We start from the raw sequence: 16,805 nt of genomic DNA on the forward strand, positions 1-16,805 counted from the left end.
GGCACTTCAGCTGCAGAAGTCACTGTGGAAAGCAGGCCTTGAAGAATTTGAAAAAATTATTTATTAGCAAGCATAACTAACACTTGCATAATACTTCAAAAGCTGCAGGTGGTTTTGTTTTTTGTTTTCTTGAAAATACTGCTTTCAGCTTTCCTCATCTCTAGGAACAATATAGAATCTCTACAGTATTTGAAGCCATTCATGATCTCAAAATAACAGGTTAGGCCCTAGTCAAATTATAACTTTTAAAATGGACATGAAAAGCTAAATATTAACAGAATTTAGCACTCAAGTTTAGAAAACATCTGGGTGCAAAACCCATGAAGAAACCACCTACCTTTTAGGAGGCAGCTTAAGAGATATATTAGTAAACCTGTTACACTGTATCTAAATAAAAACAGGAGCACCACAGCCTATTGTACAGACAATACTTTCATATCTGAGGCAATGCCAAATGAGTCTAAAGCATCTTTATATCTTTCAACCCCTAAAATCAGAGGCCATGAAGTATGCTGTGACTATGGCATAAAGACTCCATTTCATGGATATCACACCAGTATCAAAAAAAACAACAAAAAACCAACAGAAAAAAACCCAAAAGCGAAACCAAAACACACATCAGCATTCAGTTATTTCAAAATTTCATGGCCATGGTGACAAAACAATTCTGAACATAATCCACAGAACCACATAAACTTTGTATCTAGTTTGGATTGGATTTACTCACACTGATGGCTTAAAGGATACATTGACCTCTGGATTGATCACTAGTTTGGTGTTAATTTAACTTCTAATTTGAGGTTGGTCCTGGTTGGCAAATTTCTCCATATGCAGTAAGGAAACAACTTTGATGGTGTGTCCTCATAACTACTAAAAGGACATACTTTGAGATGACTCCAGAAAATCATGCGACAATAGAATACTCTGCTCATTTAACAGTATTTATTACTGAGCTTTTTGCCGTTGATATTTAATAAGCACTCTATATAGATGGTCTTAGTCTTTACAGAACTTGCCCATTTTAAGAAGGACCAGTCAAGAGATGGAGATGAAAAGGTGAAGTCATCACCCAGGACAGATCAGCAACTGTAGAGGAATAATCCAAGATTTTCATTACAGTAACAGAAGCCATAGTTATGCTGAGAGAATCCTATCAAGCCCGTACTTTGCATTGCTATTCTACAGTAGTAGGAACTAATACTGGATTGCTGGCATGCTCTGACAGAAGGTAAGTATCTCTTAAGAGGACCACTTGTTCAGCTTCTCCTCAAACACCTAATCAGTTACTATTTAATGGTATGTCAAGAAAAGAAAAATGTTTAGCTAAGATGCTGCTCAGAAAACTCAGCCATCTTTATCTTCTTTGACCATGGATGCTCTTAGGTCATAAATCCAAGCAACACAGAGTGAATTTTTTCGTTACTGTTAATTTATTTGGAACAACAACAAAGGGTCAAGCTTTTGAAATATCTGACTACTGACTTTACAGCCTTAAAGTGTAACCCTAACCCCTAACCCTAACATACTGAAAATTAATTAACAGAATTTATCCAAATGACTGGCAGACTACAACAAAAAAAGCTGAACTTTATTACTGTAATAATACAAGCTATCTACAAGGTGTCCTACAAGACAGACCTTCAGGTATAAAAATCTGCTTCTGCATTAAATCAGTCCAAATGACCTCATGTCTGCTGAGCATTTGAGCTCAATGGGAGATAGGGAAGCATTCATGATGCACCAAGGCAAGGAAAAGATGGAGGGTGGGACAGTTATGTCATTCAGATCATGATTTTCTGACTCTAAAGTGTTTAAAGATGAAGGAAAGAAAGAATGTGGGAATGTGTTGCTTTAACAAGTTTCCATAATAATTATATTAGATATTTTAAACATAAGGCAAATTACATACAGATAATTTATTTAAATCTAAAAAAAATATACAAGTCCCCAAAACACTAAGTTTTATGGGTTACTACCTCATACTACAGTATTTTAAAAATATAATAACTATTTTGGATTCAACACAAACATGGTCAATTTCATTTAATAGCAATAAGAGATCCTTATACAAACACAGTTATTGCTAGATGATTGATTCCACCCTCAAAATTTATTATGCTTCAAATCTATGCTCTGGGATTATACCTTCTTTAAATAATTGACCCAGTACTTAAAAGTTCAGAAGTAGGCACTTAAATTTAAGTAGCCTGATTTGAAAATACTGAACAACTCAAGGTAGTCTTGTCTGTGGCTGCTCAAACATCAGAATAATCAGAACATTTACTTATGTGAAAACATTATACTGGTCTTCCTAGCTTCATTCTTTGTGCTTTAATTCATATCTTTCACTACGTGATTTTTATTGTAGATGTCTCACCTTAGAAATGAGATAAAAAGCACACCGTACAATATAAAACTACTTCAGTGTGTCATCAAAAGTGCTGAAAGAACACTTGCAAATATTAAGCAAAGAAACATCTTTATAATTTAAAAGTAGTACTTCAGATTTTATTTTTACTCAGAATTTTAATTTTATACTACCTCAGAACACAATAAGTATGGAATACCCTTCACAAGAAGTCTACTCAAGACAGTGTAGATTCAATTTTTAATATATTGTCACAATTAATAACTGAAATAACCAGTGCACAAAACGTTCAAGAGAGGCATCAGATTCCTTCACAGAGTACAAATGACATTGAAGGCCAAGTACAAATTGGCTGAATGTCATATTTCAATTGCCTAATGCTCATTTTGTTCTTATGTATGTACCTTAAAACTACAGAGGATGAAGTATCAGAAGCTGTTCATAACAAATAAGCTACAGACAATAACCCAGTAAGTGAACAGATTAAATCTGGAAATCATTTTCCAAACTAACATTACTTTCACAACTGGCTGAACTACCTGGATAAGCAATATATTACTTACTTGCTGGCTTATTTTGTGATGCTATAGATTTTCTCACACTTTACATAACAGTTAAAAATAACTTTCTGCTATAGGATGTTCACACCCATACACTTGTTAAAGTTAACTTACATCTTTAAAAAACAATATAAAAAATTAAACATTACAAAGTAATAAAAAGTGAGACCACTCCATATAAACTGAGATATGGTTGACACCCACCTCTAATAAAGGAGTACTGCAGGCTACACACCAATACTGTCACATGCCCCTTTCCTTACTATCATACCTTACTACATCCTTTTTCTCTTCACCCACATCCATGACTTCTCTCCCCCCCATCCCTTCTGCCAGTCGGGATATCTTCCTCAGCCTGTTCCTGTATACGATGTGTCCTAAGTATGCCTTCCAGCTGGTTGTTGACCAATCAGAGCATTAATTGGTTAATCACTGCATTTCATTTGATTAGTCAGCTGCCTAGTTATGTAGAACACACACTCTCATTGGCCAGTTACGCTAATGAGAGCATGTAAGGCCCAAGGACCAACTGCCACATCTTCACACAATTCCCACGGAGCGAGCAGGATCTTCGGCAGCCTGTATCACTGCGCGTGGCAGCACTGCGCATCTCCAGAACGTTTGGCTTTTAAGTACCATCTTGACACACACAAGAAATCTGTGATACTATTTCAGATCAATGAAAGTTCCCGTTACTGCAACATGATCATTGCCAGGGTAAATACCTGTTCTTCAGACCTACTACTGAATATCATAATGACCTCTTCTGGTGCAAGAAAAAACACTAACCAACCACCACGAAAAAAACCAACAGGTGGATGAATTGAACAAGAGTTCTCACAGCTTAAACAGCAGTGGGAACCTCAGCGTGATCATGATCTGGCTAATCAAGCTGTTTGAACTAGTGACTCCTGTAACACTGAGGTTCATTATATGCTATGTAAACTAATAGCCAATTTTTCAAGACCCAACTTGAAAATATGCCCCCTTGTATTTTATTAGTCATATATAGTAAATGAGATATAAAGAACAGCTCAAAATAAAACTACCTAGAGTGTCAAAACAATAGTCATTCCTGGCTTATCTTTCTCTCTGCTGCAATTATATTAACTTCAGCCAAGCTACAATCAGGCTGCACTGAACTTGTTCTGTTTATACTGTCAAATTACAAAAAACATTTCCTACAAGTTAGCTGAAACTAGTTAGCCAAGCATGATAATCTGGTAAGTATCTCTAACAAGTATGCTGCTATTGAAACAAAAAAATAAAAAAAACTGCAAAAGCTATTAAAAGGAAGGAATACGCACACTGTGTAATTTTCACGATGAAAAGCATTATTATGAGGCTTCTCATACAAAGCTCATTTTAAAGATTCAAATTCTCAACTTAAACTCAGCATGAAAAGAAGTTCCTCAGTAGGCAAGTGCTTTCAGGAGCAACACTGAATTTATTTTGGAACAAGCTTTAACACAACAATCCAGGAAGCAGATCTTTAACTTTACATAAATACACTCTACACTTCTTGTGATTGCAGAATTTAGATGTGTACATAAATCTGTTAAGATACAACAGATTTTTTTCCTCCCCAGAAAGACAGATGTCTTTCTGCTACACAAGCTCAATGGAACAGTCTCTTCTTGAAGTTATTTTTCTTCATTAAATTTCTATTAATGTCCTTTTTTTTTAATTGTTGCTGAGTCACTCAGCTATGCCTGATGCTCTTTTCAAACTTTCTACTCTTTCAAAAAGATTAAGTGATCACCTTAACACTTTGTATTTCTATACACAACCACCCCTTCTGATAAAAAGATAATCTTTGTAACGCTATGTGTTAAATGGCACATTTTATTTCCTTACCATATTAAAAGTAAGAACTTCCTGCATACTCCCTGCTCAAATTACATGGATTTTCTTTAAGATTAGGGCACACATTGTAACAGCAGCATGTAATTTTCCTGCACAATAATTTTTTTTCCAGTTGAAAGGTATCCTATAATATCATCAGCATCAACAGGAACAGACACCTGATTTTCAGCTAGACAAAGCTTATGTGTTTGGTGACTTTATTCCCTGTAAAAAGCAGTTTTCAGATATAGAGCAGCTACATGAAAATTTGAAAACAATCTGGCAACTCATTCTTTGACCACAAAGTGCTAGACCAAAAGGAGATGTAAAAATTGTGCCAATAATAAGATGGTGTAATTTTTTCCACAATATGCTATTTTTGTTACTCTAATTTCATCCTCTGTTAATTTTATCACATTCAGAAATGGAACGTAAGCACTGTCCTTCCCAAAAGCTCTATGGGACTCCTTGAAAAACTAAGTATAGAGCACAAAACCTGTTTATCCATTTAAGAAATCTTCTTGTTCAAACTCCTGTGCATGTTAACTGTGGATAAAAAGGCTACATGTATCCCAAATATCTCAAAACCATCAGCATGTTCCAAAGACAGCAGATTAAAGATCACATTCCTACTACCTAGACAACCCTACTACCTAGACAACATATTAATTCTCAAAGTTTGTTGTGATTCCTTTCAGAGTATGGAAACTGAAAGTCTTCTGTGCAACGGAAAGCACTTTAGCATGAACTTACAATAGCCAATCAAAGAATATTTGCATTAAGCGATGCTGCTTACAAAATACAGGTCTAATTTTTTTTTCTTTCAGAATTACTGGCTGAAGCTCTGTGCTACAGAAGACACCAGAGCATAAGCCAGCATACACGAAAGTTTGCCTTTGTTTTAAAAATAAGCTATTTATAGAATTGCCAGTGTCACACAAGTCTTGTGCCCAGAAGTCTGTCATCTTCAGCTGCTATTGATTGTTACAGTAATAAAGTATCAAGATGATCCAGGTATGAGTGTCACATAAGTACAGAGAATTTAAAAGAAATAAATTTAAGTTTCATTGAGTTGCAAAGAAATTTTATAAATACGAACTTCTACTTAAATACTTAGAAGGTGAAAAGAAAAAAATTATTAAAAAAAATCTCTACTTTTAGGCCAAATCTGTGCTACTTTCTGTATCAAATTAATATGATTCTTAAAGACGGAATTGGCGTTATCCATAGTAAAATAATCCACTTAAAACATATGTTATGATCTGACGAAATGAGTTAAAATTAAGTACAGCAAAGCAAAATATGGTAAAATGTAAGTAAATGTATTTACTCCAGTAGGGTGCATATGCAGTTTTATTTGTTATGGCTTATTAATGTTTTCCATCATCAATTTGTTAGAACTGGCAAACACAAGTTATATTTTAAAAATTAATCAGTTTTAAGCTAATTCTTACAAAACTGCAGTTCAACCATTTTTAATTGCATACTACTTTGTTTTATTAAGGTCAGTCCTGAGATTTAACTATAGTTAACTTTTAGATGACATATGGCAAGATCTCCAACTCTTTTTAGCTTTGGAAATTTACATCTGCCTGTTCATTCAAGATGCTAAGCATACATGTGTTGACAAACAGAAAATAGCAGATGGCAAAAAGCAAATGCTCAACATGAAGCACTGAGGATCATTTGAAGAAGGCTTGGAATCAGACATTTGCCATTTTTATTTTAACAGCAGAATTATTTTAAAAAATAAATTCCACTATTTATTATGCTTGAAGTTAATGAACGTGTGTGATCAGAATATTCATGATTACAGAATGAATGTCATATTAATTGCAATTGGTATGCAAGATGCAAGTTGCTTTATAAACTTTTGTATTTTAAGGTAATTAGCACAGTACAATATTTCAGGATGTTAACTTCTGCTGCTACACATAAGCCAGAAAACTTTTTGTACTGACCATATAATTTGTCATGAAATCTCATAATAGGCAATACATGGGTGTGCTCACCTGCTGTTCCAGCTTCTAAACTGGAGTTACTCTGATAATTGACTACTACCACAGTACATGAAAACGTCTGCATGTAGACCACACCAATTCTACTACTATTTCTACCACCACTATCTCCAACAGCAGCTTTAAAAAAGCCAAAATGAGCACTTTATCAGTTTAGGGGTGTGAAGCTACCAAGAGCTGCAAGTACAAGCTTTACTTGGGGAGGAAGGGAGTTACTTCATATGAATAGGGCACAACAGGCAAGACGAGAGGTCCATCCAGTGCCATGGTTTGTACTAACAACAAACAGTGGATGCCCAGGGAATAGTAACAGCATAGAACAAACATACAACAACTCCCTTATATATTCCACCAGTATTCAGAAGTCCATAGCTCATGGATTTCTGAATCAGAGTATTTTTTTTGTGTTAATATGCCACGGCAGACTTTTCTTTCATAAACATCTAACAACTTTTTCAACCATGGAACCCCTTGGACTCAACAACATCTGTAGCAATGACTTTCAGACTGTAACTATGTACTATATGAGCACCTTCTAGCAAAGGTATGAGGTGTAGTCTCCAGTCACTCCTACAGCCAATGAGTTTTTAAGGAGCATAAAAGTAATTATCGTTTTATTACCATTATGCTGTTACAGACTTTAGACTGACTGTGCTAGGCTAGTATTAGTAAGTGAACAAACAAGTTGAGTCTGTAACAGCTCAGCTAAAAGAAAAAGATGAATAGAGACAGGACATATGGTAACAACAACAGACAAGCAGCAGATCTGCCTTGGAGAAAACACCGACAAGTAAACATCAGTGGGGCTTTTTAGTTGGGGAGATCCATCACAGATAGCAAAGGAATTCTGAGCCAAACAGCAAAAGAAAAAAAAAAAAAGTATGTTAATTTCTCTAACATTTCTCACCGGCTTTCAAATAAAGAGAACTAACCAATTAGTTTGGAAATATACAGTTTCTAAAGACAGGCTTGTATATTAAAATAATATTTTCATCTTCTAAAACTACAGTAAACAGACAGTTGTAAACTCCAACAATTCTCACTTCATACACTTCAAAATAATTACATGAAAGTACAGCACTATAACACAAGGTGTCAGTTTCATTTAAAAAAAATCATATAGGAAAGGCACTATGTAGTTTCAGTTCTGTGGCAAACAGCTCTGAACAACACCTTACATGTTATTTTAATTCCATTACTATACATAGATTCATAGTGAAAGAAATATATTAATTCCATTGCAGTATTCAGTTTAAATTAACCACCTATCTAAACAGAAGAGGTATTTGCACTGTGGTCCCCTTTTGTTTTCATTCAGGACAAATAGATAATTTTTAATATTTTATTCACATTTTACTAGTAATTCATTAAAACAAAAACATTAGGAGGTCCAAGAAAACAACTATTTCTATTAAGAGCAGAAGTAAGAAACTTGGTTTTCAAAGTGCTCTCCTACATTGATTCTTCTAATGTTTAATAGTGAGGACCAAAGGATTTATGGCCTGTATCTGCATGCAAACATCTTGTAAAGGGTTGAAAATTAAGACACTAAGTACACAGATCAGTTTCAGACAAAGAAATAAGTTAGCAGGAAGCACTGAGAAGCAGTGGAAGTACAGCAGGATTGCTCAGCAAATTCAACTGAAGAGTATCAAAATGTGTAAATTTGGAACATACTGGTGAAATGACCTTTAAAACAGTTTTCACAGGGGTTAGAAATAAAAACAAAACACAAAGAAAAAACAACCCACAAATTTATTTCAACTGTAATAAAATCCAGTGATTGATTGACTGGCGTTCTCTTTATCTCATATATAAAAACTGAATTCTGCTCACCTTCTCTATCCGGGTTGACAGTTTTCAAGAAATTTATGAATTTAGTTACCTTGGGAATTCTATTTGTCTATCATATCTGGCTGAAAATGGTCAACAGTATTAAAAAAAAAAAACAAAAACCCACACCCCACTTTCCTCAGAAAGCCAGGCCAAACTATCATTTGAGCATTTGAGCATAAAGCCTGAATTCAGGGGAAGGAGGAAAACAGAAGAACTAAGAATCTTAAGAAGTAATCTGGTAAAGCACGTATACCAGGAGTACAGGAAAAATTAAGAAAAGTCACAAAACATCAAGTCTTAATGCAAGACCAAAAACATGACTCCACAGAAATGCACCAGAAACTTTCAAATAAAACTGATATTAATGTATTTTCCTCCTACGCATTTTCTATTTCATTACTGCATACTATCAGGAAGAACTTTTACTCTTTGCATCTGGTCTTTATATATTCAAGGGTTGCATTCAGCACACCATAACTGCACACACGATAGGAAACACCACAAGTATGTTAGCAAATTTCATGACTGTGCTATGAACAATGACCTTTTTTGACTTGTGTGCTTGATTATCCTGCACCTGATGAACTACTTGGTTCAGTTCATTCATGAACGTTTACCAAAGCTGGGAGACATATCTGTTTTGGAACCAGAACACCACAACCCCTCTTTGCAAAATATGGTAACTCAAACTCCAGACGATTATTTCAAACTTAAACCAGCCTCAGTGAACTGGTATCATAAACATACTCTGATTAATTATATTTATACAAAAATTGTAAAAACAAACCCTGCAATTATTATCTTATTGTTTTATAAATTTATTTTCACACATCTTAAATAACAAAAACATACTTACTAATAAAGCAAGTTTTTGGTACTTCCGTTTTAGTTCTGCTGGGCTGTCCGATGGCTTTGCCCCCAGGATTTTGTACCAGTCCTTTTGTGTTATCCTTTCAAAGGCCATAGTCTGACTGGCTTTGAAATTACTTTCTTAGCACTGTGCAAGAAAATTAAACATAATTACAATTTGAAAGAGGAACAACTAGAAAAAGCAAAAATGAGGAAACGTGACAAACTACAGGGTCATGAAATAGACTGCAGCCCTTAAGCACGTCTACACCGCTACATAAGATCTACAGTGCAAAAAAACAGCTTAATTCACATGGCCACTCCATTCCATAGGTTGTCATACATGAAGTGGTTTGTTGTGTTTCCTGTCCCAGTTCCCTTGTATATCATGTTTCAGAAGCTGTTCATATTCCTTTAAAATAATTTTACATTTTAGCTGTCTGAACTATTTTGAACCTACTCAGGTTATATATACACTTTTAAAAATACACACTTTTTATTTTGAAGCAATACTGTACTTAGCATGTAAAAATTAAGAACATAAAAGTGTGACATTTTGTCAAGTCTGAGATATGTGCAAGATGACAAAAAGGTACGGCTCAGTTTTTACACAATGACATTCACAGTATGGACAGTCCTTCATGCTGCTGTGTAAGAAGATTTAGCTTTTTTAATATTAAAGTAGAAGAACATATAAAAACAAACAAACAATGAACAAAACCATATAAGGTTAGCACAGGCTGCTAAGTAAAATCTAACTAGGGTGCTTCTTATTTTTGGCCATCTGTCGTCAAGCCAATGATTCAGAATGAAAAAAATATACAGGAGAATTAAATGCCAGTAACAGTACAGTAATGCTTGAGCTCCAAGCAGATTCTTAAGTATACTGAAATCTCAAGCTTGTAGTAGCTGATTTATCATTAACATTCTGATACAAAATAACTGTCAGTAGGGAAGCGCTCTGTAATTTGTCAAGTTTTATAAGCCTTTATTGTTGAAAGAAAAAGGATTTTCTTCCATTTCAGGTCTAAAACCGCTTTCTGATGACTACCGTCATACTTCAGAAAAAATTCTTTTTTCACGGGGGAAGAAAAGTATGCTTTTCAAACTTCGCAGAGCTACAACCGCAAAGGGGGCACACCCGACCGCAGGGTACCCGCCCCCCCTTCCTCTGGGGAAGCACCACGCACACATGCATGCCCGCCCCGCACCTTTCTCCACGAAGACCCCTTTCTCCCTCAGGAACCCACAAGGGTTTTTAGAAACACGCGAAAACACAAGCCCCGCCTGAGGCCACGCTCGGCCGCCGCAGTCCCCCGCCTGGGACCAGCGGACCCACCTCAGCCCAGGGGCTCCGCGCCAGCCGACGCGACGGCAGGCGGCACGCCCGGACCTCGACAGCGGGAGGAGGCCAGCAGGACCCGCGAAGGGAGGCCCGGGAGGCGGCCGGAGCCCGGCCACAGCCGCCGAGGGCTTCCCGCCACCCCCTCAGCACGGAAGCGGGGCGCAAAGACACCCCCCGCCGGCCCCACGGCAAGCGCGAGCACCCACCTGCCCCGCACCGCCAGCCCGGCGATGGAAGCGGCCGGTGCCCCCCATAACTCGTCCGGTGGGAAACGACGCCTCCGCGCAGCGCCGTTAGCGTGGCGAGGGGACGGCAGCGCGTGTGGCCTGCGGGGCCGCCGTGCCTGTTTCCGCCCGGGCAGTAGTGGCGTTGGCACCCGCAGGAAGCGGAGCCCAGGCCGAGGCCCGACGCCGTCTCTATGGCGACCAGCGGCGCTCCGGAGCTGCGAGACTGCCGCCGGGCTCAGTAAGTAACGGCGCCGGCCGCCCTCCAGCGCTCGTTCCCGGCCCGGGGTGAGCGGGACCATCTTTTCACCTCCCCTTTCCCCTCAGGGATTCCGTCTCCGGGTGCGCGAAGACACCGGGGGCCACCTTACCCTCCCTCGCTCGCTGCGCGGGAGGCCGGGCCGCCCGACACCCCTCTCCCCTCAGGGACTCCACCTCCAGGTGCGGGAAGATCCGGGGCGCACCGGGTGCATTTTGCCTTCCCTCGTTGCAGGCCTCCTCCCCCGCCACCCCGCCCTGGAGGCAGAGTTTAACCGACCCCGGGGCACCGCGGGCCGCCGAGCGCTGAGGGCGCGGGCCCGCCGGCACCCCGGGATCGGCTCGGCGTGTGGCTGACACACGCCGTCGGGTTCCCTCTGCCCAGCTGTATCTAGGGAGAAAACCGCGGGCATAACTGGAATGGCCCACAGCATTTAATGTATTCCCCTCAGCCACTGATAGGGGCTGATGTGTGAACAAGTACTGTTGTTGTGAAGGGGGGAAATTAAAAGGGTGAAAGGTAAGGTAATATCTTGGAGATTGGTTACTACACCCATGCTTTTACCACAAATGGTTAATATCCTCTTACAGGCTGGATACATTTACAATATCCATTTTTATCCTGTATGCCCAGAACTCTTAAATGTTGCATATAGAGTTTTTTCCATTTTAACTGATTATAGGATTGGTGCCTATAGTTTAAACTCAGAGTTATTTGAGAGATTGGGAGCATTTGTATCCCATATTATAATTATCTGTAATTAGTTGTTCAAGATAGAATTAACTATAAATGTTAAGAAATTATTTCTGAAGTCAGCAGAACAACATCAGAGGTGAAACACTCATGCATGTTCAGCTAAAGTAAAAGAAAATAGACTGTTTAATATTACAATTTGGTGTTCATGGGCTGCAAAATGCATAAACTATGAAATGAAATCACTGCAGGATTATCTGGCCTTGTCTGGTATTATAATGTGTGTGCCTCAGTTTCTATTTTAATCTATCCATTTTCAGAAACCACAATGTTATGTTCAAGTTAGTCTTAGCTCATCATACTCTGTCTGGTTGTAATGACATTTGAAGCCGTTGATCAATCTCAAGCCAATTTGATAATCTTTCATTGCTAGAGGTATTAAAATTAAGTTAGTTCAAGATTTGTTAAAATCAAATGGGCATGTAGGGGGGAGAGAGAGAGCAGGGCAAAACAGACCGAACTCAAATGTTACCTATTGCTTTTGGCAGCGACGGGCTGGTAAATCAGCATATAGTTCAAACCTGCTATAGGATTTGCTGCTTTTTCCCCTGTTCTGCAAAACAAAAGTGACAGGCAAGCGTGGGGAACTTACCATGAAAGTGTAAGGTTTGTGGAGACAGACAGTAAAGTTATGGAGAAGCCCCAGGACTGTTGTCCCAGAACAGGAGGTACAGGACTCAGGTCTGTAAGAAACCAGGCTTTATTAGTTGCTTAAGTATCTTAAGCAAATGATTATGTAAGTACGTACAGGTGCTATTAATTTCACTGGAGCTAGACACCTAAATATGATTAAAAGTTTTCTTCTCTTGTTTAATGTAAGATAATTTATATGTAGGTTGTGTTTTTTGGACATTTTTGTGACAATATTTAACATTTTAGTAGAAGCTTTATTTAAAACTATCACATAGCGTTGTGCTGCGTTGTCATAGAAGTATAGGAAAAGATTTAAGGAATTAACTGGACTACTGGGTCACATATCAGTACAATAAAAGATAAGTACAAATGATGGACCAGCCCTTTGTTATTTTATTTTTTTAAAAAACAGCTGAAACATCCACACTTTCTCACTTTTAACTACATTTTTCTACTTCTGAAGACAACTGGTATTTTTCAAAGTGCTGTTCAGAGTTGTAAAGCTTTTTTTGTCTTTTTTTGTTTGTATTCGGTTTATATTGCTATATATGTGGACAAAAAAGTGAGGCACAGGTTATATAAAAATCAGAAGGCAAGTCTTTCTAAGGTTACTTAGCATCTAGAATATTCAGAATACTTGAGAAATTACAATTTTTGCAACAAATGCCTTTCTATAGTTGAAAAGGCAGTTATTTAGTATAATTCCTATCTGGACAAATATGTCCCTATCTGAACAGCACTTATCTTTGTTAAACTTCAGCATAGCCTGCAGTGCTGTTCTTGGTACAAAGAACTACCCTACACCTGAATTAGTCTGTTAGCTCACTTGTTTGTTTATTTATTTAATGGTTTTCTGAAAGCATAGTCTCTCTGCTTTCTTGTTTGTCTCGTAACTGAGACAAAATAGGATTCATGGGAATAAAGCCTGAAGAAAGCACTAGATCACCTAGTCTGAATTTTTATGTATTACAGGACTGTTCTGAGTCCAGTATGTTCTGTCTGACCATCAGTATTAAAAGATGGAATCATTCCTCACTTATGAGAAGGCTGCTTCAACAGCTAATCACCCTACTGTTAAAATTTCTCCTTAATTCTAAGCTTGAATTTGCCCAGCTTCTATTTCCAGACAATTCTTCTTACACCTTTTGCCTTAAACTGTAGTGTTTTAGCATCTGATATATACTGACATAAACAAGCACTGAGTGTTTATTTGGCTTTGATAAATTTAAGAGATTGAGAATGTTTACGTCATGCACATATTTTGTCTTAAGCAATTTTTGTAGTTGTTTCTTAATTTTTCTGTTTTTTTAGTATGACAATACGGGTAATTAATGTGGCAATTAATAATGCAACATTTCACTATGGGTTCTTACTGATACTTCTGGTGTACTGTTTTCATTCTGACTCTTTAAGTCAGTACAGTCAGAAGAATTTTTTTCAAATAAAACTTCCTGTAGCTATAGCAGACAGCTGACTCAAAAGAGTGGTGTAAGTGAAAATTCTGAATTCTGTCTCTTGGGAACAGTTGTTTTGTCTGTGAAAGATAAAATAATTTGTTTAACTTTGAGGAATGTTGGACTTTTTTAAATCTAGATATTAAAAATCCTTGGAGGAGATAGGATTATTTAAAACAGATTAATGGATGTTTTTTGCATTTTTTTAAGAGAAAGGTGTCAGAGATCTGAATGTTAAGTTCTTCCAGAATTTGTTTTAATTGGGTCAGATTTGTCAACAGTAAAAAGAAAACCAAAGTTTTGTCTCCCAGGAGATGTGGATATGATAGACTAAATGTCATAATGATGTGAACAAATGAGATGTAACATGCACTGAAAATATATGTTTTCCATTAAATTTCCACAAAAATGATTGAAAACGTCTTGGGAATTATTTAAGCAATTTACAATATTGTTTAAAAAGGTACATCTGGGCACACTGAGTACAGTCTTTTGTCGTTCATTAGCAATGTATTTAATGAGGGTTTTTTTAAGTGATAGATAGTTAAGGTAACAGACAAGTGACAGATTGTTTGTCTTTAACGATTTCCCTATTTCAGGCCCATTACAAAGCAATTAGAAATCTGACAGCATTTTTACTCTGCATTACTGATCATCTAAAGTGATGAGAAATGAGAGGTGATGAATATTAATTGTATATTTTCATATAATTATCATAAATTATTACCTTGTCTAGTGTGCTGCAGGTGGAGTAAAATCAGTGGATGAAAATTCAGTCAAATATGATAATTTGAAAGATTTCATGACTTAGTTTTTGTCTTTCAAGTGCAGTGTCAATCAGTCTAAACCAGGCATAGATTAACTGAGGGAAAGACAAAGATACTCATACCTTTCCTCACTTTGCTAACGCTGATCAGCATGGCATTTACTCTTGTATCCTGTAACAAATTATTCTTCTCTCTTTTGTAGCCTGCCACATTTACACTGGAGTTATATCTATTCCTGTTCAACTTCTTTCCATAAATATTTACTTAATGTTTGAGCATCAAAACACTATTAAAAGCTATGCACTTGGCTGAACCAAGAACCAGCTATTCTCATCTTTCTTCACCCACTTGGTATATATGCATTTTAATGTATCACTTATTTGCATTGTGCTTCTATTCTCAGGGGACCCCAGTCTCTACCAAAAATGAGGCATGTTCATATGACTTGTTTGTTTATAGTATAGACCTTTATTCAAATTTTGTTCTGAAGATGCAGTCATCAATAATAAACATCCATAATAAACAGTAGTTACAGAATCTTACTTGGTTCCACACTTTAATGTGACTTCCTGATACTCTTAATTCATTGGTCTTGAAAGTTCAAAGGACATTATCAGTCCTGTTCAGACAGGGAGAAAGGAGGCACAAAGGTTGAAATGTCAAAGTAACAATGAATTTTGGTGTTCTGCTTTGGAATATGAAGCACCTGTAATTTACAGTACTTATCTTTATAATGCATCTCCTATGTTCAGAGCAGTTTTCATATACACTTAGTGGAAAAACTACAAAACCAGATCACAGATGCTTCAAAACAGTTATCTAGAAAATGTGGCTAGTGTTTCTGTTTTTCCTGAGAAATTTTGGTTGATATGACTTATTCAATATAACTTTAGAATTTTAAGACAAAGACAAGAATGATATCCAATTTATCGGGGGCAGCAGACCTTACCCATGAGACAGTTTTCTTTCCCTGCATTTCCCTGCACAGTTCTGGCTCAGTGAAGTGAGTGAATTGGAGGAATCAAAAAAACAAATGATTTTATCACTAAGTGTGGGAGCGTCAGCCCTGCGCAGCTGTTGGAGATTCAATAATTTAAGAGCCAAGTCAGCATCAGCCGCAGAGCTCTGCTCAGGTCAGCTCTGTCCTGTGCTGGCTCGGAGAAGCGCCAGCTCTGCTCTGGGCAGGCCCGGAGAAGGAGAAAGGCTTTGAGGAGGAACAGGCCTTGGAAGAGAGGTAAGAAACTGCCAGGTTGTGCTAAGGTGGATGGAACTGTCTGATGGGAGAGAGGTTTGATGACTGGCTAGTTGTTGACTTGCTTATTATAAAGTAAGAGCTTGGATGAGAGCATAAGTATGTATTATTGTAAGAAGAAAAAGAGAGTTTAAGGAAAATAAATGGCCCCTGCCCTGCAGAAAGAAAGAAAAATGCTGTGACTCGTTTATTTCGGACGTCACAACTTACTACAACTTAGTACAACTTATTATAACTTATTATAACTGGTGATCCTGACACGTGAATCCCAACTTGATTTGGGACAGAGCGAGGACCGCGGAAGCTGAGCGGTGGTAGCGGAGCCCAGCTGAACTTTAGGATCGGCGGACGTGAGCTGACTAGTCCGGACAGGTAACTGAAGGCACCTGGATAGAAGGTGAGCAGCTGGTGACTAAAGAGGGCGCAGGAAATGGCGGCACCCACTGGGGGACAGCCTGGGTGGTGCAGGAAATGGCGGCGCCCACTGGGGGACTGCCTGGGTGGGGCAGGAAATGGCAGCGCCCACTGGGGGACAGCCTGGGTGGGGCAGGAAATGGCGGCGCCCACTGGGGGACAGCCTGGGTGGTGCAGGAAATGGCGGCGCCCACTGGGGGACAGCTGGGCGGTGAAGGAAATGGCGGC

At 38.1% G+C, this 16,805-nt stretch overlaps 1 protein-coding gene across 4 annotated transcripts in view; it reads right to left on the reverse strand.

Moving 5' to 3' along the window:
• DNAJC24 (DnaJ heat shock protein family (Hsp40) member C24) overlaps nt 1-11,105 on the reverse strand; it is a 41,918-nt gene extending 30,813 nt beyond the window's left edge. For all 4 annotated transcript variants that reach the window (XM_074842418.1, XM_074842417.1, XM_074842420.1 and 1 more), the window contains exons 1-2: nt 11,028-11,105; nt 9,484-9,624 (exon numbers count right to left, since the gene is read on the reverse strand). In XM_074842418.1, coding sequence (XP_074698519.1) covers nt 9,484-9,591 — 108 coding nt within the window. In that variant the 5' untranslated portion in view covers nt 9,592-9,624; nt 11,028-11,105. The remainder of the gene's footprint in view (nt 1-9,483; nt 9,625-11,027) is intronic.
• Nucleotides 11,106-16,805: the final 5,700 nt, after the last annotated feature.

The sequence above is a fragment of the Strix aluco genome, chromosome 16 (genome assembly GCF_031877795.1).
Source record: "Strix aluco isolate bStrAlu1 chromosome 16, bStrAlu1.hap1, whole genome shotgun sequence".
Lineage (NCBI taxonomy): Eukaryota > Metazoa > Chordata > Aves > Strigiformes > Strigidae > Strix > Strix aluco.